Source organism: Callithrix jacchus, chromosome 5, assembly GCF_049354715.1.
Source record: "Callithrix jacchus isolate 240 chromosome 5, calJac240_pri, whole genome shotgun sequence".
Classification (NCBI taxonomy): Eukaryota; Metazoa; Chordata; class Mammalia; order Primates; family Cebidae; genus Callithrix; species Callithrix jacchus.
Genome location: NC_133506.1, coordinates 84,879,623 through 84,902,042, shown reverse-complemented (window position 1 = coordinate 84,902,042; position 22,420 = coordinate 84,879,623). Strand labels below are relative to the sequence as shown.

Below are 22,420 nucleotides of genomic sequence, written 5' to 3'. Positions count from 1 at the left end.
GAGGACGGATTTAATATACAATTTTGTGGGAAGAGTGGGTAGGGTGTGCTTGTGTGTGTGTGCATGCATGTGTGTGTGTGTGTGTGTGGTAGTGGTGGTGGTGCAGAGAGATGGACACAGAAATGAAAATGTAAGAGAAGGTTTTATGAAAGTAGAGCAGATACCATCTTGAAATTACTATTACCCAGCTTTCCTCCACATATAGGAGATAGTCCTGTGTAGCAAATAGTTGTAGTTTGCATTTTAATCTAGAAATAACCTTTTCATTTTCCAGAATTCTCAGTGAAAATTATTTGACTGAATTACGTAAGGATTCATTTGAAGGCCTGCTATCCCTGCAGTATTTGTAAGTTAGTTAGTTAATCCTATTTATGAGTTTTAGTCATATTATCAGTAAAATGAGATAATCTCTAAGATTTCTTCCAGGAATAAAATTCTTTAATTCTGTAAGTTTATATAGGGTCTTAGCCCATCTCTAGCATTAGTTACTTCCTATGCATTTTCAATTTTTAAATTATATAGACAAAATACAGACAGAAAAAATTCAAATGGTGAATCTGAGCAGTGATTGACATTCATATGAACCTTGTTTTATAACTGTTCACATACCATCTTCTTATATTCAATCTACAACCAAGAGATCAAATCTAATCTAGGGTCTATTTTTAAATAGCTCATTAAGTTAATAGTTTTTGCATTTTTTTTTTTTTTGAAACTGAGTCCTGTACTGTCACCCAGGCTGTAGTGCAGTGGCTCGATATTGGCTCACTGCAATCTCCACCTCCTGGGTTCAAGCAATTCTCCTGCCTCAGCCTCCTGAGTAGCTGGGACTACAGGTATGCACTGCCATGCCCAGCTAATTTTTTTGCATTTTTAGTAGAGTCCGGGTTTCACCATGTTGGCCCAGATGGTCTTGATCTCCTGACCTCATGATGATCGCCCACCTCAGCCTCCCAGAGTGCTGGGATTACAGGCGTAAGCCACTGAACCCGGCCGGTCTTTGCATTTTTAAAGGACTGTGAAAGAAACAGAAAAGAAACAAAGAGAAATATGCAACAGAGATCATATGTGGCCCACAAAGCCTAAAATATTTACTACCTGACCTTTCCAAAAAAGGATTTGAGAAAGTTGGTTTAGTAGAATGAAAGGAATTAAAGATAAGTTAACATTGTTGCCTGAAAGAGAAGAAAATATAGACCACCTACATTCATTTGAACATCATCAATCCAGAATTTTTTGGTAATTTAATCTGAATTAAATTAACATTTAAATACTAAAAAATCAGCTGAATTATATAAATAATATTATCAAGAATATTAAGCTACCAAGAGAATAGACTGGTATAAAGGATTTCATTTTAGGAATTGTTATATTAAAATTGATTTTTAAATGATGGTTAAGTGGTATAGCTACAAATGTTTACACTAAGTAACCACATCAGAAATGCCCCTGAGTCTTCAATAATTACAAAATAACTATCTCCTCAACCCTGTTACCAAGGAATGGATACCTGTATAGTATTTTTGTCTGTTTAGAGGTAAGAAGATACTATGTTCATTGCTATGAAAGCATGATTCTCATCCTCTGTCCATGGTCCAGAGGTGTGTATGTCACTAATCCTTATTAAGCTCATTAGGGATGCTCTTTTGCAAACAGATTCTTTCAAATGCAGAAGGCTTAAGGAAAGTGGGTATAAAGACCCTCAAGTGGATGCCAAAGTGCTACAGAGGCCACGAAGTAATAAAACAACATTTCCTTTAAAATAGTCATTTTCCTTCTATGCACTACTCACTCCCCCAGCTATCCATTTATTTTGCAAATATATGAGTTTGCTTTATTTCCATGTATCAGTTTTAAACATGGTGGGCAATGCAGATAAGCAAGACCTAGTTCATGCTTTCAAGGAGTTTATGCTCAGAAGAAACGGGATGAAAAATAACTACATGCAAAAAGAAGAAATAAATGTGAGCACTAGGAGTGATAAATTGTTTCTGGAGCATAGAAGAGGGGGAAAATGACTTCAATTTGGCCCCAGGAAGGTGTCACTAGAACAATGCCATTTGAATAGGACTTTGAAGGGCCATTGTGTAACATTGGCCAGACATCTTGGGGAAAATATTCTAAGCTTGCAAAAGGAAAATGTGAGAAGGCCCAAACACAGGAAAGTATTTGGGGAATGCCATGAGTACCTGTAGAGTACAAGGAGGGAGAGTGGGAAATTGGAGCCAGATCTTCTAGGGCTTTCAATGCCAACCAAGCTCAGGAGCCATCATGGGGAACCGTGTTATCACAGCAGTGCTGTAAGATAGATCTGCCTCACAATCACTGGGAGGGCACATTAGAACTCACTTCTGGACTCCACCCTCATAATTATTGATTCAGTTCATCTAGAATGGGACCAAGAATTTGCATCTTCAGTAATTTCCCAGGAGGTACTGGTCTTTGCAAGCCACTTCTGGAGAGTTTATATGATGCCTGTGTGTAGGGTAGTTTAGGAAGGGAGAGACCAGAGATGGAGACACCAGCCAGACAACATTACACCATCCAGGTAAAGAGGGTGGGACAAGCTGACAAGTGGAATCAATAAAAATAAGAGGGCCAACTGTAGTCAAGAATGGGTTTTGACTATATTGGTTTTTATTCAAAAAATGAAAATCCAGTTCCAGGTTGTTTTTGTTGCCCTATCACTATATAACTGAAGAAATTGCTTTCATGAAATATTAAAGCAATATGAAGCCAAAAATGAATTTCTATTAATATGATAGAAATTCTGTTAATAGGATTTGAATTAGTTCAAAGTTATGTGTTAAAGGGTTAACTTCCTTCCAAATGATGTGAAAGGATGTCTTTGATTTCTTCTGATATTGAACTGGCTCAGGAAAATTGACCTAAACTAGGAAGGTATATAAATGTGAGACTATTCCTTTTAATATTGGAAACTATATGTAGAGAAAAAACTTTGTGCTCATAATCTGGGATTTGATGAGACTACAAAAGGGCATCTAATCAAGTCTACTGCTCTAGGAATAATTAATCCCAAAGTCTATCAAGATCTATAGTTGTATATTTTATTTATTAAAACCATGAAGGTGAGACTCTAGGAGAGGTACAGGCAGGGTTAGGAGTTCTGGACAGTTTAAATACACATCCAGACGTTTAGAGCATAGATGAAAACTGTATTCAATACTATTCTAAACTCTTGCTATTTATCCATACTAATTTGACATCTAATAACTAATCAAGGCAATATTTTCCTTTTACTTTTCCTAGAGATTTATCCTGCAATAAAATACAGTCTATTGAAAGACATACATTTGAATCACTACCATTTTTACAGTCTATGTAAGTTACAAGTAAAACTTGATTTCATTTGGAATTTTTATAAAACTCAATTATAAACCTCTTTGCTATTAATTTTGAAATGATTAAAATTTTGCCAGTAGAAAGTTAACTAAAATTATATAGCAAATCCTTTTGTCTCTAGCAAAGATTAGTGTGAACATTATTACACATATCATAGTGAATCATCAGAGAGCAGTGGTTCTCAACTGGTGTGATTATTATACTCAGGTGACATTTGGCAATGTCCAGAGACAGTTTTGGTTGACAAAACTGTGGGTGTGCTCCTGGCATCTGGTGGGCAGAGACCAGAGATGCTACTAAACATCCTCCAGGGTACAAGACAAACCCCCACAGCAAAGAATTTTGTTTTGTTTTTGAGACAGAGTCTCGTTTTGTTGCCCAGGCTGGAGTGCAGTGGCACGCTCTCAGCTCACCACAGCCTCTACCTCCCAGGTTCAAGCGATCCTCAGCCTACCAAGTAGGTGGGATTACAGGTACTCACCACCATACCCAGCTAATTTTTTGTATGTTTAGTAGAGATGGGGTTTCACCATGTTGGTCAAGCTGGTCTCAAACTCCTGACCTCATGATCCGCCCGCCTTGGCCTCCCAAAGTGCTGGGATTAAGGCTTGAGCCATGAGCCTGGTGGCAAAGAGTTATATAGACCAAAATGTCGATGGCACTGAACTTGTGAAATCCTGTTCTAGAGAAATAAAGATCACTTAACACAAGTATTTACTGAGCAGTCACTGTTTTGTATCTAATGCACCACATGTGCAATGTTAAAGTATAAATCATAAGCTAGTATCATCCACAGTACACCAAGAAAGGATTCAGGTTGTGTTCCATCCTATGTAAATTAGAATCATGGCAAATGATAAATGTTCTGAAATAATTTTTTTTTCCTTTGGCTTGTGTCTTTTTTTGTAGAAATCTTGGTTGCAATTTACTCACAGAACTGAGCTTTGGAACATTTCAGGCCTGGCATGGAATGCAGTTTTTACACAATTTGTAAGTGAAATAGAAAATGAATATGTGTAAACAACTATTTACATGTGAAAACCTCATACAATTATTGGTTAGCTGGGTATAAGCCCATTACGAACTCTGAAAAGTATGTCTTAAGATCCATTCGTTTTTCTCAAATGGGGAAACTAAGGCACAAAGGCCAGGAGACTTACTTACATAGCTTATATATGACTTGCTCTGCTTTTCCTAGTTCTGACCTTTGGCATGGGCAAGAAAAGGCATCAAACAAATGACCCTCAAATTAGCCTTGTTGACAGGTGTGGTGGCTCAGGCCTATAATCCCTGCATTTTGGGAGGCAGAGGCAGGCAGATCACCTGAGGTCAGGAGTTCAAGACCAGCCTGGCCAACACAGTGAAACCCCATCCCTACTAAAAACACAAAAAAACTCAGCTGGGCATGGTGGTGCAGTTTTTTGCTCCCTGGAGGACTTTGTGTTAAGCTTCCTTCCTTGTAGCTAAATGTTGCAGACATTTCAGCAGTTAGAAACTGTGCATAGGTGCAGGAATCAAAGTTAAATCCAAAGTGTAGGGCCACGTATGGTGGCTCACACCCGTAATCCCAGCACTTTGGGAGGCCGAGGCGGCTGGATCACCTGAGGTCACAGGTGTTCAAGACTAGCCTGGCCAACATGGCAAAACTTGTCTCTACTAAAAACACAAAAATTAGCAGGGCATAGTGGCACGTGCCTGTGATCTCAGCTACTCGGGAGACTGAGGCATGAGAATGGCTTGAACCCAGGAGTCAGAAGTTGCAGTGAGCCGAGATTGTGCCACTGTCCTCCAACCTCTGCCAGGCTAGTCTTGAACTCCTGTGACCTCAGGTGATCCACCCACTTCAGCCTCCCAAAGTGTTGGGATTACAGCTGTGAGCCACTACACCTGGCCAAGATGGTGTTTATGTTAAGTTATGGTGCAAAAAATAATTTGTAAAGAAAATACATCACCATAGCTTAATTTCATATACTTTCCTGACTACTCTTTGACCATAAATACAAATTTTATTCCCTTGCAGCTCAAAAATTCTGTGATTTCTCTGTATAACATAACCGGCAAATCAGAGTGGGTATGTTCAATGGCCTGAAGGGGGCTTTAGACTCAAGGTGAAGATTCTCCTTTACATCTGACTTTAGAAAGGACTTTCCACCTCTCTTGAGTTTCAGAAGTCTAGTTTCACACAGTTCATTTCGAGGTAGAGGGAGGCGTTCAGGAAGTGTCTGGACGAGAGCAACAGTTTCTGCAGATGCTCCTCTCTGTCCTCATTAATTTGCTGATGCCTAACTTAGGAAAAAGACACTGAGGGTCTGTTTTTCTTTTGCCCTCACATCAGAGAACAGGCTCATTAGGTCCCTCCACCAAGAGGTGTAGGTAGCATTAATAAAATGTCTTAAACTCACCACTGTTACTAAGCACTTTATGATACTGGGAGTCCCTCATAAGAATCTGGTGGCCGGGAGCAGTGGCTCACACCTGCAATCCCAGCACTTTGGTAGGCTGAGGTGCGTGGAACCCCATCTCTACTAAAAGTACAAAAATTAGCTGGGTGTGGTGGTAGGTGCCTATAATCCCAGCTACTCAGGAGGCTGAGGCAGGAGAATCACTTGAACCCAGGAGGCAGAGGTTGCATTGAGCCGAGATCATGCCATCGCACTCCAGCCTGGGCAACAGAGTTCGACTCAGTCTCAAAAAAAATAATAATTTGGCCAGCTTCACTGCAATTATGTAGGCAACACCAAGAAAACACTGGAATCACAGCTGATAAAAATGAATGAATTCACTCAAAAACATTCATTCAGTGCCATGTCCATTTGTGCCAGGTACTGGTACTGAGTACTGGGGGTACAAAAATCTGTCTTAAAGACACACCAAGATGGAGACTGTCATACCTCAAGAAGGAAGCAGATGCTGATGGGAAAACATAGGACAGCTATGTGGGCATCTGTACAGCAGGGTGACAAGGGGAGGACAAAGTAGGAATGGGTGGTGGGTTAAGGAAGACTCGAGGAGACACCACCTTGCTCATCTCGAGCTTCTGTGTTCATCTTAACAGAAAAAGGCATTTGCTTCATGGTGATGAGAAAAATCAGAGCTAGCTGATACTGGAAATTAGTACTCATTTCATATAAGCAGAATAGAGCTGTACCCTTCAAACTAAGACACAGTTACTTTCAAAGATTGACACAACAGTCTCAACACAGCAAGTTTATGTTGGGGACTGGGCTCCTTTGTTTGGAGTCAAATTTTTCTAGTAAAGCTACATTGCAGAATCATATTTGGCATATGTGACATATAGCCCCATTGCATTTTGTTCCAAAGGCAAATTGCCAAGTAATTTTTTGACCAATATGGCACCATTCTGTGGTGTTTGTAAGTTGAAAGAATGTATTTTCCTGCATTACTTAAGTTTGAAGAAAAAAAAGAGGCCCCAGCTGTGGTGGATTGATGGTGAACTGAAAAGGGCCTAAGCTTCAGGACTTCTCACTTGCACAGGCCCCTTCCAAGGTTCTGGGAGGGCTCCTGGCAAATTTTGTATTCACGATTTTTTATGTTTCCACTGGATAAGGTTCAGACCCCACAAAATTCTGAAATAGCCCCTGGGTTCCAAAAGTTACAACCCAGTAAATTTCTTGAATGAAGCATCTACGTTATTGACAAATACTGACTGGCCAAGTTAGTGTGGTAGCGTCAGTCTCTTTTGAATCTGAAATCCATCTCAAAGGCATACCAAGAGCTTATTAGTGGACTTAACTGGGTTCTGCTGGCCCAAGCGCAGTAAAGCCAAACAGCTATATCAAGGGTTTGTATTGGGGAAAGGAGGGCATTTATTTGCAAGGCATTCAACCAGCAATGGTTGATGATCCTAAATGTTGAGTATGTTTATATTTTTTCCCTGACTTTAAAGTGCTTCTCCTTCATTTCCATACACAGGTCTAGTCTGATGGCTTATCTTTAAAAATTCTTCGTCATTTCATTGGTTCTAACAATACAAACTCCATAATTTTAGAAACTGGATGACTTTGCAATGTAGAAAGGCTGGAGTGCAGTGGCGCACTCTCAGCTCACCACCGCCTCTACCTCCCAGGTTCAAGCGATCCTCAGCCTACCAAGTAGTCGGGATTACAGGTTTTACTCAGATAGAGCACGCTCACATGCTGGCTTGTCTGTGGCACATCAATATCGTGCCAAGAATGTAAGCACAAAGAGAGAAGAGGAAAATCCAGGCTTTATCCCACTATCAGAATATTAGTGATGTAGGTGTGGCCACCCTGTGATGGCAAATTGAGTCACAAGCATGCCTTGTTGTTCCCCCCAGTCTGCTGACATCAGCTTCCTTTACATAGCGGTAGATGCACAAAAGTTTGCACAGTTGAGGGTATTGTCATCACGTTTTGGTATGTACTGGAACAGAGAGGCACAAACATTAAAGATGAAAAGAACAACTCCGTCTGTCCTTTGGGGTGATTTAGGGTGGCTGTTTAAATTTGTAATTGTTGAAAAGTCTTGAGATTGTCACACCTGGCAACTCTTATACTTTTCTTCTCTCACTGCAGCTTATTCTTCTCCCCTGTGTAACAAGCTGTCTTTTCACAGAAGCTTAGCGTTTTCTTCCTCTGCCCCATAGCATTTTTTCAACACTTACATTTATTAGGTGCTGTTTATGTTCTAGACACCTAAGTGCTTATACAAGTGAGATAACATGTCCAAAGTTCTTAGAATAGTGCTTGGCATATGGTAAATGCTCAATACATGTTACCTCCTATAAGAGCTCATTTTCATTTTTCCAACAACTCTGTGATGTGGATATTATTATCATTTCTATTTTGCAGATGAGGAAGTTGAAACTCAGAGATGCTGGGTAATTTACTTAGGTTCACACGGCTATTAAGTGGCAGAACCACTTAACAAGCTTTGCAAGTAATTTTCTATGCAGCTGTTAGTTCCTCTGTAATAGGAGCTGAATGATGACAATTTGGCTTTGTGTGCATCGTATCCTACTTTGTAACTTGAATAGGACCTTTAGAGCAGTGACCTTCATTTCCCTCTGAGAATCCCATGCTTCTGGAGCTCCTGACTGTACCACTTCTGGGCATCCCCAGGATTTATGCTCACTGGCCAGTGCTGGTGTGACATCACGAAGGCTGAGCATCATCATGTGCTGTGTCCAGCCCACTGCTAGGTGCTATACTCATTTATTCATCAAACTGCCTTGGACTGTAAATGCTACCCAGAAAGATTCACGTTCTTACTCAAGTCACTTCACCAGAAAGTGACAGAGCCAGAATTCAAACCCAGGTCTGCCTGATTCTCGGTTATTCTTCATTGCCAGGGAGTCTTCTTCAAGATTATTCTCAAGAGTTTAAGATAGAGGCTCATGGCCAGGCATGCTGCATCATCCCTGTAATCCCAATACTTTGGAAGGCTGAGGTGGGCAGATCACTCAAGCTCAGGAGTTCAAGACCAGCCTGGCCAACATGGTGAAACTCCATCTCTACTAAAAATACAAAAATTAGCCAGGTGTGGTGACAGACACCCATAATCCCAGCTACTCTGAAGGCTGAGGCAGGAGAATCACTTGAACCTGGGAGGTGGAGGTTGCTGTGAGCCAAGATCATGCCACTGCACTCCATCTCAAAAAAAAATAGGCTCACCATTTCAGATTTTCTAGACTTTGCCCCTGAAAAAGGGTTTATGTGGTACAGTCAGAGGTCTTGTATTGAGGAGCTTGGTATGGAGAGATGTGTTTTCATGGATCAAGGACCTATGTAGATGAATCAAGGAAAGGGATTACTTTCTCCCCAAGTACATCACACATATTGGATGAGGGTCTAGGTCACCTTATTTCTTTGACTAACTTCCTCCATGGAACTGCCTTGGGATTCTAGCATAGATCATTTTGGAGTTTGTCATTTAAATTTAAATTTATTTTCACGGCATGCTTTGGACATTTTTTCAGCTAAAGCTGCTTGGATTTCAGTACATCTAGGGCAGTGATGACATGCTCCAGTACTTTCGTCTCTGTCTCCTCAGTTAATAGAAAGGAAACATAACCCATCTGTCTGGCCCTATATAGAAGAATTTGGAGAAAAAATAAAAAGCAGGCAAGAAATGTTCCCTTATTTTGTGAGCTACCTTTATTCTGTCCCATGGTTCTGTAGCAAAAGGCTGGCACAAAAATATTTGAGTTTTTCTCTTCTAATAAGGCATATTTAAAAAAATTATTTAGAGCAATACTTCTTAAACTTTGACTCTGAGACTGAGTCAAAGTTTGCCAAAAGCTTGCCACATTTTATTCCCATAAAGATATCAAAAAGGCAATGGACTGGGAGTCAGTGCACCTTAGTTTAATGTATAAAATTAAGGACTTGAACCAGAAATGGAAATGATCATCTACTGTGCATATAAAAACACTTGAGGCCGGGCTCGGTGGCTAACGCCTGTAATCCCACCACTTTAGGAGGCCAAGACAGGCAGATCGATTGAGTTCCAGGAGTTCAAGAGCAGCCTGGGTAACAAAGTGAGACCCTGATCTCTACAGAAAAACTTTTAAAAAGTAGAAACATAAATATAAATAAATAAAAACATTCATATCATTTTGTTTGTGGAAAAGAGTTGCTATAGAGTCCTCAAAGTTGACCTGTTGAGTCAGTTCCCACTCAGTGGTCCAGGCACAACCTTAGTCAAGAAAAGAATGCCCTAAAACAGGAGGAATATAGGATAATAAAGGAAAGGAGGAAGGGAAATGAAGGAAAGAAGGAACAAAGAAAGAAAGAAGAAATGAAAGGAGGGATGGGAAGGAGGGAAGGAAGAAAGGGGAAGAAGGAGGGAGGGGAATGAAAGGAAGAAAGAATGAAAGAGAGAAAGAGAAAGAAGGAGGGAGGGAGGGAAGGAAGAAAGGGAAAGAAGGAGGGCGGGTGGGGAATGAAGAAAGAAGAAAGAATTTAAAAACCCATAAGGTTAAAGTAAACCCTTTTTCTTCATACAGATTAAACACATGAGTTCAAATTACAGCTTTACTTCTTAATAGCTTGGTGACCTAGGACAAATTATGTAACCTCTCTGTTTCTCAGTTTCCTCATTTATAAAATAGGGCAATAATAATGTCTGCCACATAAGGTTATTGTGAGGATTAAATGTGAAGTGCCGATCACAAATACCTGCCAGCCCAATAGATACTCGCTGTAATAATTATTATTTTTATAATTTCTGCAAAAGTATGGTGATGATTCTTGGATTAACCTAAAGGCAGATTTTCTTTTATTTCTTCCTATTTCTTTTATTTTTTTCATTCACTTTAAAGAATTAAAAAGAAAACAGATTCCAGCATTTTGGAATAAAAATTTGCATCAAAATGAATTTATTCTTTTTATTGACATACAAACAAAATGTCATTTTTTATTCAATAAACATTTATTAAATGCCTAGTAAATTTCAGACATCATGCCCAGCACAGGGGTCACAAAGACAATAAGATGTGGTGTCTTCCCTTAAGGAGCTGATAGTCCAGGACACTGACAGGTAGACAGGTGGTTACATGCAATGTGGCAAAGACTGTGATGTGATACTAGAATACAAGTGGGAGTATGTGATAGGAGTATGGTTTTGACCTGTTCCTCCTCTTAGATTTATCGCTTTTTCTTGGGCTATAAAGCAAAAGAATTGGTCCTATGTTTTTTTTCCTTAACTGCAAATTAGACCATAAATTTTAAACTTTAGAAAGATAAGACAAGTGGCCAGGCACAGTGGCACACACCTGTAATCCTAACACTTTGGAAGGCTGAGGTGTGTGGATTACTTGAGGTCAGGAGTTCGAGACCAGCCTAGTCAACATGGTGAGAAACCCTGTCTCTACTAAAAATACAAAAATTAGCTGGGCATGGTGGTGGGTGCCTGTAATCCCAGCTACTCCGGAGGCCAAGGCAGGAGGCGGGAGGATCACTTGAGCGTGGGAGGCAGAGGTTGCAGTGGGCTGAGATCCAGCCATTGTTCTCCAGCTGAGGTGACAGAGCAAGACTCCATCTCAAAAAAAAAAAGCAACTTGAATTATGGAGGACACTAGAAACAGTGTTTCCTACGGAGTCAGGGCTTCCTACCAGCAGAGTCACTTCTGGGGTTTTTGACCTGAAAAGTTCTGTGGCTTATTTTTTTTTTTCCCCACATTTTGTTTTTTCTATGTATCCCCCTCTTTCTCTCCTCTGCTTTATCTTCTAGAGACCTAGGTAGTTCCCAGAGGACTAGTGCTTTATGGAGTCTAATGGTGATTTATTGGGAAAAAACAGAAAATGATTTTTTTTACCTACAAGTTCTATACCAAAAAAATGAATATAAAATTTTTATGCAGTTTCACACATTGAAAATGCAGGTAATTTTAATTCCTTGCTCTTTTCAGAATTCTCAATCGCAATCCTCTGACAACTGTCGAAGATCCATATTTGTTTAAATTGCCAGCATTAAAATATCTGTGAGTATTACAGTACTCTCATGAGTCATGAAATGATTTATGCTCTTTTTAAGTTTTTCATCAATGATTAAATATTTTGCATTTAGGCTAAAAAGTCATAATTTAAATTTAACTGGGTTATTAAAAAAAAAGTTATTGGCAAAGAAAAGGATTAAGAAAGGATATATAGTGGTCAAGACAGCCAGCAGGGGAAGAGGACAGTGTTGAAGAACCCATACGGATTTGGAACATGCAGACACATGGAGGAATATTACTTAACTAAGAGAGGAAGGAGGAATAGGTGTTCATTATTCTAAAAAGGAAAAAAAAAGTAAATAATCAAGATGAGTGAATCCAATATGAAAATGAGAAGTAAGATAATGGTTAAAAAAAAAAGTACAAGTTCTACTCTTGAATATCATTAATTTGATGATGCAAATCAACTTAAATTTCTTTAATAAGAGCTCTCTGGAATTCTGCAGCAAATAAACTCTTGAGTTGGCTTGTTTTATAGAAAAGCCAAAATTGAAGTAATCACATGTTCTTGAAATAACTTTTTTAAGTACAGAATTTTTGTATCAGCATTTATATCACGAATGTTTCGGTTTTCCTCTTCAGAGACATGGGAAAAACACAAGTTCCACCTACAACAGTTAAGAACATCCTCATGATGACTCTTGAATTGGAAAAACTGTAAGTTATTTTTTTCTTAGATTTATTTTCATTTAATTGGTTCTTTAGGTGGTTTTAGTTTTTTTTTTTTTTTTTTTTTTTTTTAGAGACAGGGTCTCGCTGTGTTGCCCAGGCTGGAGTGCAGTGGCTATTCACAGGCGTGATCCCACTACTGATCAGCATGGGAGTTTTGACCTGCTCGTTTTTCGACCTGGGCTGGTTCACCCCTCCTTAGGCAACTTGGTGGTCCCCCGCCCCCGGGAGGTCGCCATATTGATGCCAAACTTAGTGCAGACACCCGATTGGCATAGCTCACTACAGCCCAGAACTCCTGGGCTCAAGCGATCCTCCTACCTCAGCCTCCCGAGTAGCTGGGACTACAGGCATGTGCCACCGCGCCAGGCTGTTTTAGTATTTTCTTAAGTCAGGTTTATTGAGATATAATTTTCATATAACAAAATTCACCCTTTTTAAGTGTACAGTTCGATGAGTTTTGACAAATGTATATTGACATAACCACCACCACATTCCCAATATAAAGCATTTCTGTCACCTCAAAAAAGCCCCTGGTGTCCCTTTGTAGTCAATGCCCTCCTCCCACCATCAGCCCTAATGGTTAGCTACTAATCTGATTTCTATTTCTATAGTTTTGCCTTTTCCAGAATGTCTTATAAATGAAATCATACAGCATGTAGCCTATTGTATCTGGCTTCTTTTACTTAGCATAATTTTTTTTTGAGATAGTGTTTCACTCTGTCACCCAGGCTGCAGTGCAGCCACGTGACGTCAGCTCACTGCAACCTCCACATTTCAGGTTCAAGCAATTCTCCTGTCTCAGCCTCCTGAGTAGCTGGCTGAGATTACAGGCACCTGCCACCATGCCTGGCTAATTTTTTGTATTGTTAGTTGAGACAAGATTTCACCATGTTGGCCATGCTGGTTTCGAACTCCTGACCTGAAGTGATCCACCCACCTCAGCCTTCCAAACTGCTGGGATTACAGGCATAAGGCACTGTGCCTGGCCTCACTTAGCATGATTTTTTTTGAGATTATGCTACCGTCCATATTGTTGCACCTATCAGTACAGCTGGCCCTCCATATCTGCAGCAGGTTCCTCATCCATGGATTCAACTAACCATGGATGGAGAGTATTTGGAAAAAGTAAAATGTATGAAATAATAAAAACAGTAGAAATTTTAAAATACGGTATAATTATTTACATACCATTTATACTGTATTAGGTATTTAAAGTATACCCAAGGCTATATACAAATACTATGTTATTTCATATAAAAGACTTCAGCCTCTGTGGACTTTGGTATCTGCAGGTGGTCCTGGAGCCAATCCCCTGCAGACACCAAGGGACAACTGTTCACTCCTTTTCATTGCTCAGTAGTATTCCAGTTGTGTGGATGTATCCATTTGTTTATCCATTCATCAATGTATGGACATTTGGATTGTTTTCAATTTTTTGGCAATTATGAATAAAACTGCTAAAAACACTCATACACAGGTCTTTGTGTGTGAACCTATGTTTCATTTCTCTTGGGTAAATACCTAGGAGTTGGATTGTTCACATGCTAAGTGCATATTTAACTTTTTAAGAAACTGCTAAACTGTTTCCTAAAGTGTCTGTGCCATTTTACATTTCCACCAGCGTTGTGAGTGTTGCAGTTGTTCCATAACTTTAGCAGATTCTTTTTTTTTTTTCCTTCGGCATAGTCTTGCTCTATCCCCAGGCTAGAGTGCAGTGGCACTATCTTGGCTCACTGCAACCTCCACCCCCTGAGTTCAAACAATTCTCCTTCCTCAGCCCCCCAAGTGGCTGTAGGCACCCACCAGCACACCCAGCTAATTTTTGTATTTCTAGTAGAGATGAGGTTTTGCCATATTGGCCAGGCTGGTCTTGAACTTCTGACTTCAAGTGATACATCCGCCTTGGCCTCCCAAAGTGCTGGGAGGGGTGAGCCACCATGCCCGGCCCAGCTGATTTTTTTTTTTTAATTTTTTTAATTGCCAAAGCAGGAGTGCAGCTGCACGATCTCAGCTCACTGCAATGTCCCCCTTTCAGGTTCAAAGGATTCTCCTCCCTCAGCGTCCTAAGTTACTGGGATTACAGGAGCCCACCACCATGCCCAGCTAGTATTTGTATTTTTAGTAGAGACAGGGTTTCAGCTTGTTGGCCAGGCTGGTCTCAAACTCCTGGCCTCACATGATCCACCCACCTTGTCCTCCCAAAGTGCTGGAATTACATGAATGAGCCACCATGCCTGGCCCAGCCCAGCAGATTCTTGTATTTCAGTTTTTAAAGAAATGTTTGCCCTTCTACTGCTAGATGTGTAGTGGAATCTCATTGTGGTTTTAATTTGCATTTCTTTAATAGCTAGTGATGTTGAATGTCTGTTCATGTGCAAATATCTTCTTTACTAAATTGTTCAAATCTATTCCCATATTTTAATTGAATATTAATCTTTTTATTAATGAGGTTTTTTTCCCCTCCATGAGAGATTATTTATTATTGAGTTTTAAGAGTGCTTTATAGACTCTAGATACAAGTCCTTTCAGGGACCAGGTGCAGTGGCTCACGCCTATAATCCCAGCACATTGGGAGGCTGAGGCAGGAGGATTGCTTGAGGCCAGGTGTTTGAGACAACCTGGGCAATATGGTGAAACCTCATCTCTACCAAAACTATAAAAACAATCCAGGTATGGTGGTGCACACCTGTGGTCCCAGCACTTTGGGATTTCTTGAGCCTGGGAGGTCGAGGCTGCAGTGAGCCATGATCACCACTGCACACCAGCCTGGATCACAGAGTGAGATGCTGTATCAACAATTAAATAAGTAAATAAATTTTTTTTTTTAAAAAAGGCCTTTTAGATATGTGTTTAGTAAATATCTTCTCTCAGATTGTGGTTTGTCGTTTCATTCTGTTAAAAGTGTTTTCTGGCTGGGCACAGTGACTCACGCCTGTAATCCCAGCACTTTGGGAGGCCAAGGCTGGTGGATCATCTGAGGTCAGGAGTTCGAGACCAGCCTGGGCAACATGGCAAAATCCCATCTCTACTAAAAATACACAAATTAGTGGTGGCAGGCACCTGTAATCCCAGCTACTCAGGAGACTGAGGCATGAGAAATGCTTAAACCTGGGAGGTGGAGGTTGCAGTGAGCTGAGATTGCACCACTGCACTCCAGCCTGGGCAACAGAGTGTGACCCTGTCTCAAAATGAAAAATAAATAATAAAAATAAAAGTGTTTTCTGAAGAGCAGAAGTTTTTAATTTTTATAAGCTTTAAGTTAGCAATTTTTTCTTACATGGCTTGTGCTTTTTCCTTACCTAAGAAATCTTTAAGAACCTGTTGTCTAATCCAAAGTCAAGAAGATTTTCTTTTATGTCTTCTCCCAGAAATTTTATAGTTACATTTAGGTCTATCTATGATCCATTTTGAGTTAATTTGCATATATGGTGTGAGGTATTTATTTATTTTTTTCAATTTTATTTTTTAATTTTAGTAGAAACAAGGTCTATGTTGCCCAAGCTGGTCTCAAACTCCTGGCCTCAAGTGATCCTCCTGCCTCACCCTCCTAGAATGCTGGGATCTGGTCTCAAACTCCTGGCCTCAAGTGATCTTCCTGCCTCACCCTCCTAGAATGCTGGGATTACAGGCATGAGCCACTGTGCCTGGCCTTCTTTGCAGTTAAAATTATATGTACATATACACACACACACACACACCAGCTAGGTGTGGTGGCATACACCTGTAAGTCCCAGCTACTAGGAAGGCTGAGGTGGAAGGATCATTTAAACCCAGAAGGTGGAGGTTGCAGTGAGCCAAGATGGCACCACTGCACTCCAGCGTGGGTGACAGAGCATGACCCTGTATATATGGGCAGGGCCCTATTGTGAGTTTGTTACACAACTTACTGCAACTTAAATTGTGCCACCCATGCCCCAACACACAATATGGCAAGCTAAATAGAAAGTCAGATATGCTAAGGCTAGTTGAGCGCATTATACAAGATTAGCATGGAATGGGCCCTTCATTTAGCACTGCTGCATTCATTTTTGTCAGGTCACTTTGTTATCTTCACCACGTTGTCAAATCTGTTTTATTGCTCTAGCCTCATTTTCCTCAGCCTCCTGCAGCATCTTCCATGTCAGCTAGATCCCTTCCTCTCTGGATGAAGTCCTCTTCATCAACCAGCTTTCTCACTTAGTTCTCTAATATAGTGAGGTTCTGTCTGCTTTCTTCTTTACCATTAGTGGATAAGAAAAGTGCTCCTATTCTCTGTAACCATTTGTCATCAAGACCTGAAAGACATTGAACTAACTGCCCTATTGTAGTTCATTATTGGGAGTCTTCAGGAGTTGACACATTTATATACAAAGGAAGTAGGCCAGCTCATTTGAGTCTTGGCTCATGTGTAATGATCTTTAATGCATATTGGAAAATTACTATTCTCAAGTAAGAATAATCTATACCTCAGGTCATTTACAGTCTCAAAGATTTGTCAGTATACTTTAAAACAGTTCTGGGAACAGTTAAGGAGACTAAAGAACCATGAAAACTAAATGCAATGTCTGATGTTTGATTGGATTCTGAGTTTTTTTAAGCCATGATATGATTGGGACAGTTGTGAAAATTTGTAAATGGACTTCATAGTAGGCAATGATAATATTAAGTTTCATTGGGTGATAATAGTATTCTGGTTATGGAGGAGAATGCCTTGGTTCTTAGGGGCTGCACACTGAATTATTTAGTGGTGAAGGCTCATTATATCTGCAACTAACTCTCAAATGTTTTGTCCAGAAAAATGTGTAGACATACATACATGGAAAGCAAATGTGGCAAAGTATTAGCAACTGTTGGTGTTAGGTGGGAAATTTAAAAAAAAAAAAAAAAAAGGCAAGGAAAAAAGCAACTGTTGATTCCAGATGGAAGTTATACAGGTGTTCATCACACCATTTGAAAATGTTTCCCAGCCATCCTAAAGCTTAAATGAAAAAAAGAAAATGTTTAAAATAAGAAGTTGAAGGCATGAAAATAATAACAAAAACTTTGGGTTCATGCCTGCAATCCCAGCACTTTGGGAGGCCAAGGAGAGAGGGTTGCTTGAGCTTAGGAGTTTGAGACCAGCCTGAGCAACATGGTGAAATCCCATCTCTACAAGAAATACAAAAATTAGCCGGGCATGGTGGCACACACTTGTAGTTCTAGCTACTCAGGAGGCTCAGGTGGGAGGATCACTTGAGCCCAGGAGGCAGAGGCTGCAGTGAGCTGAGATTGCACCACTGCACTCAGCCGGTGTAACAGAGTGAAACCCTGCCTCAAAACAAACAAAAGAAACACCTTCATGTCAGAGTTAAGGTTGCTATATAAGTAAAATGCTAGGTTATGGTTCTGGGTCCACTCTTTCTATATGAAGATCAAAGGCTTCCACTGGACCCAAAGGAACACTACTAGTCACTAGTGGTTATTTCTCTATAGGTTTGAAAGCTGTGTCAGGCCAGCTTACTGGATGCAGTTTTAATATAAAACTCTATACGTTTGCTTATACCCATTACTGGAAATAGTAAAACAAACAAACAAACAAAAAAAACTATATACGTTGTACTCCCAACTCATAGACTTCATATATCCATGAAACACTCCTCTGTTTTCACAGTTTTAATGAGGTCCTGATAAAGTCATCATTTTGAAGGACCCAGAAAAGGGCCCCACAGTCTCTGCAATGTAATAATTACAGTAGTTAACATTTGTTGAGCACTCACTGTGTGCCAGGCATTTTTCAGGTATTGATTCATTTAATCCTCAAAACTCATGAGAGGTAGGTACTATGATGACAAGGCCAAGGAACAGAGATTAAGCAGTTTGCCCAAATTCACATTATTAGTGGAGCTGGGATTTAAGCCTAGTCTGGCTGTGGAATCTGTATTCTTAATGACCATGCTATACTGCTTAAGATTAACCTTGAGATTTACTCCAGTTAACAGAGGTTGTTTTTATCTCTCTAAAACTGCCCCCAATAAGCCATAACAATAATCAATTATCTTGGTATCTCTTTTGCCCAAATTTATATTTTGAAAAAAACTCGAACATACCATAAAGATGAAAGAATAGTACAGAATCCAATCAAAGGTCAGGCACTGCATGTCATGTCTTCATTTCCTTTAATCTAAACCATTACTCTACTTTTTTTTTAATCTTTCATGATACTGATATTTCTTAAGAGTCAACGATAGCTGTCTTGTAAATTGTCCCACAATCTGGATTTTTCTGTTTCCTCATGATGAGATTCAAGTTAAGCATTTTTGGGAAGAATACTGCATAGGTGATACATCCTTCCTGCCTCGTGACCACAGGTGGCCCATAATGCTAAGTTTGATCACTTGATTAAGGTGATCTTCCAGGTCTCTTCATTGTAGTTATTTTGCTGGGTGCAGTGGCTAACACTTGAATCCCAGCACTTTGGAAGGCTGAGGTGGGCAGATCACTTGAGTCCAGGAGTTCTAGACCAGCGTGAGCAACAGGATAAAACCCTGTCTCTACTAAAAATACAAAAGAAAATTAGCTGGGTTTGGTGGTGCAAGCCTATAGTCCCAGCTATTCAGGGTGCTGAATTTGGAGGATCACTCGAGCCCGGTCGAGGCTGCAATGAGCTATGATTTTGCCACTATATTTCAGCCTGAGTGGCAGAGTGAAACCTTGTCTCATAAAAAATAATTTTCCCCTTGGTAATTAATAAATAATCTGTGGGGAGGTACTTTGAAATCAGTGAAGATCCTGTTCGCAAGTGTCTTTTTACCCAACTGTGTATCAATAATAATCCTTGTCTGAGTCAATTTTTATTACATTGGGGTGCAAAGTGACACTTTTTTAAATTTTGTCATTCCTTCTGCATTTACTAGCTGGCATTAGTTCATTAAAGAAGAACACCCCCTCTTTCTTTTTGAATACCATTCTTCATGGATTCTTCTTTATATTAGTTATGTTGTAGCTTATTATTGTTGTTATTCTTCTGAATGCTCAAATGTCCATCCAGATTTGGCCAATGAAATCTCTGTTATTTTTTACCCCACAATACATGTTAAACTAAGCTGTTTTCTTTTTTCTTTTTTTTTTTTTGAGACAGAGTTTTGCTCTTGTTACCCAGGCTGGAGTGCAATGGCCTGATCTCGGCTCACCACAACTTCTGCCTCTTAGGTTCAGGCAATTCTCCTGCCTCAGCCTCCTGAGTAGCTGGGATTACAGGCACGCGCCACCACGCCCAGCTGATTTTTTGTATTTTTAGTAGAGGCGGGGTTTCACCATGTTGACCAGGATGGTCTCGATCTCTTGACCTCCCCGCCTCTCTTGATCCACCCGCCTCGGCCTCCCAAAGTGACTAAGCTGTTTTTAATGCCCAGAGAATGTCTAATTAATTTTTCACTCCCAACAGGAATTGAAAAAGGGACTACAGAAGTTGGGGGCTTATTCAGACTCTTCTTAGAAGTCTACCTTCTTCCTGTGGACTTTCAGCCCAAAGCGAAATTTTTGAGTTGGGAAGAGATACTTCTGAATTAAACTACTGATCAGTGTCACCCAGTTCTAATCCCAACCACATTTATTCTAGGCATACCATACTCACTGCCATGCTTACCCTTCTGTTGTGCATCTCTGCCCTCCTTCCTGTGGCCTTCTGGTTCCTACCCAACTGTCCAGTCCATAGGCCTCAATAACAGCTTTTTGCACAGCCCTGTGGTAGCATTGGTCTGCCTCCTTTACCTACTCAAGAAACCCCTTCACCATTAATTTATTGTTCTGTGTTTTTATCTATAGGATCTTACCTAGCCATATGGCCTGCTGCCTCTGCCAATTTAAAAATAGCATTGAGGTTGCCTGCAAGACAGTCAAGCTGCATTGCAACAGTGCATGTCTGACAAACACCATACATTGTCTTGAAAAAGCATCTATAGGGAATCCTGAAGGAGCGTTCATGAAGGTGTTACAAGCCCGGAAGAAGCACACGAGCACTGAGCTGACTATTGAGCCAGAGACACCCTCAGACAGCAATGGCATCAATTTGTCAGGCTTTGGGAGTGAGCAGCTAGACATCAATGATGAAAGTGATGTTATCAGTGCACTAAATTATATCTTGCCTTATTTCTCGGCGGGAAATCTAGACGATGTGGAGGCAATGTTGTTACCGCTCATTAAACTGCTTTTTTCAGGTTCACAAGATGGTGACAGGCCCCTGGGTATTTTGAAAAACAATATAAAGAGCCCCTCTCTTCAACCTGCATCCAACAACTCAACTTACAAAAATCAATTGAGAAAGCTGTATTTTCTGGAAAATGTGTTAGATGCAGAAATTCAAGAAAAAATCGATGAGGTTAAAAGGGAAGAAAAAACTGCCATGCTTGTACAGTCCAGGCTTTTAGGTCCCAAATTTAAAAGGCCAATTTTTGGGACCAAATTAGAAACTGTCCAACCACAGGAAAACAGCCTGGCAAAGATTCAAAGTGTAGGGAAAAGCCTGGAGAGAGCAAACAGCGTCCTCATGGGCCCAGGAAGCATCCAGAGAAGGCACTTCAAAGAGGTGGGAAAGCAGAGCATCAGGAGGGAACAGAGTGCCCAGGCATTTGTGGAAAACACTGCCAAAGGAAAAAGGCCCGGGAGTGCGGCCCCAAGGGAAGTGGAACAGCCTCACCTGGTGCAGAGGCCCAAGAAGTTAGTGGGAAACACCATCTACACCAAGCCTTTGTTCACCCAAGAGCATAAGACAGGGGTCTCCTCTTTGCTGAAACCCTTCTCCATGGGCGGGCCCTCCGCCTCCACCTCTGCAAAAGCCCAATTTGAGATCAAAAACAGTCTAAAGGCTCTGTTCTCTGCAGCAAAGAGCCTCATAAATTCCCCTTCAGAAGGGGCTTCTTCATCTCAAGAAAATCATTTTCGAAAACTTTTTGCTCCTTCCATTGAAACTGCTATGCCAGAAGGCACCATCTCTGAAGACACAACCTACAATAATCCTCCTGAGGCAGATTCCACTGGAACTGCGTTCAACCTTGAGCCAACTGTTAAACAAACCCCTGAAATAAAATGGGAATACAATGACTTGGGCACTGACCTGTTTCCCAAGCCCAAAAACAATTACCCATTGCTCTTGTCCCCAGGTGATCAGTTTGAAATGCAGCTAAACCAGCAGCTACGGTCCCTCATCCCTGACAACAACGTGAGAGGGCTCATATCTCATGTTATCCGGACCTTGAAGATGGACTGCTCTGAGACCCAAGTGCAATTAGCCTGTGCTAAGCTCATCTCCAGGACAGGCCTCCTGATGAAGCTTCTCAGTGAACAGCAAGAAGTAAAGGCATCCAAGGCAGAATGGGATACGGACCAGTGGAAAACCGAGAACTATATCAACGAGAACACGGAAGCCCAGAGTGAACAGAAAGAGCAGAGGTTAAGTGAGGTGAGGACTACACAGAAAGGTGAGACCCGGACTTTCCCATCATTTAGCATATGTCAGGGAAGTGCCAACACAAGAGAACCTGGGACTCACAGGCCATAGCTTGTCTTGGCCGTGTGACTTTGGCCAGGTGGCTCATGCTTGTAATCCCAGAACTTTGGGAGGCTAAGGTGGGTGGAACACTCGAGGTCAGGAGTTTGAGACCAGCTTGGCAACATAGTGAAACCCTGTCGCCACAAAAAAACACAAAAATTAGCTAGGTGTGGTGACACATGCCTGTAGTCGCAGCTACTCAGGAGGCTAGCTAAGGTGGGAGGATCACCTGAACCCAGGGAGGTCAAGTCTACAGGGAACCGTGATCACACCACTGTACTCCAGCCTAAGCAACAGAGTGGAATCCTGTCTCAAAAAAAAATAAAAAAGAACCTGTAAGCTACTCACTTGGAATACTGGGGTTTTGAATAGTTAGCTTTCATCCTATCTCTTTGTTTTCT

At 40.8% G+C, this 22,420-nt stretch overlaps 1 protein-coding gene across 50 annotated transcripts in view; it reads left to right on the top strand.

The window, feature by feature from the left end:
• Window positions 1–22,420, top strand: part of LOC103790533 (leucine-rich repeat-containing protein 37A2) — an 83,655-nt gene that overhangs the window by 55,067 nt on the left and 6,168 nt on the right. For 24 of the 50 annotated variants that reach the window (XM_078373271.1, XM_078373268.1, XM_078373264.1 and 21 more), the window contains 6 exons: window positions 275–346; window positions 3,271–3,342; window positions 4,273–4,353; window positions 11,756–11,827; window positions 12,425–12,499; window positions 20,297–21,929. In XM_078373271.1, coding sequence (XP_078229397.1) covers window positions 275–346; window positions 3,271–3,342; window positions 4,273–4,353; window positions 11,756–11,827; window positions 12,425–12,499; window positions 20,297–21,929 — 2,005 coding nt within the window. The remainder of the gene's footprint in view (window positions 1–274; window positions 347–3,270; window positions 3,343–4,272; window positions 4,354–11,755; window positions 11,828–12,424; window positions 12,500–20,296; window positions 21,930–22,420) is intronic. The other 26 variants (XM_078373290.1, XM_078373291.1, XM_078373292.1 and 23 more) reach the window with 4 other exon arrangements.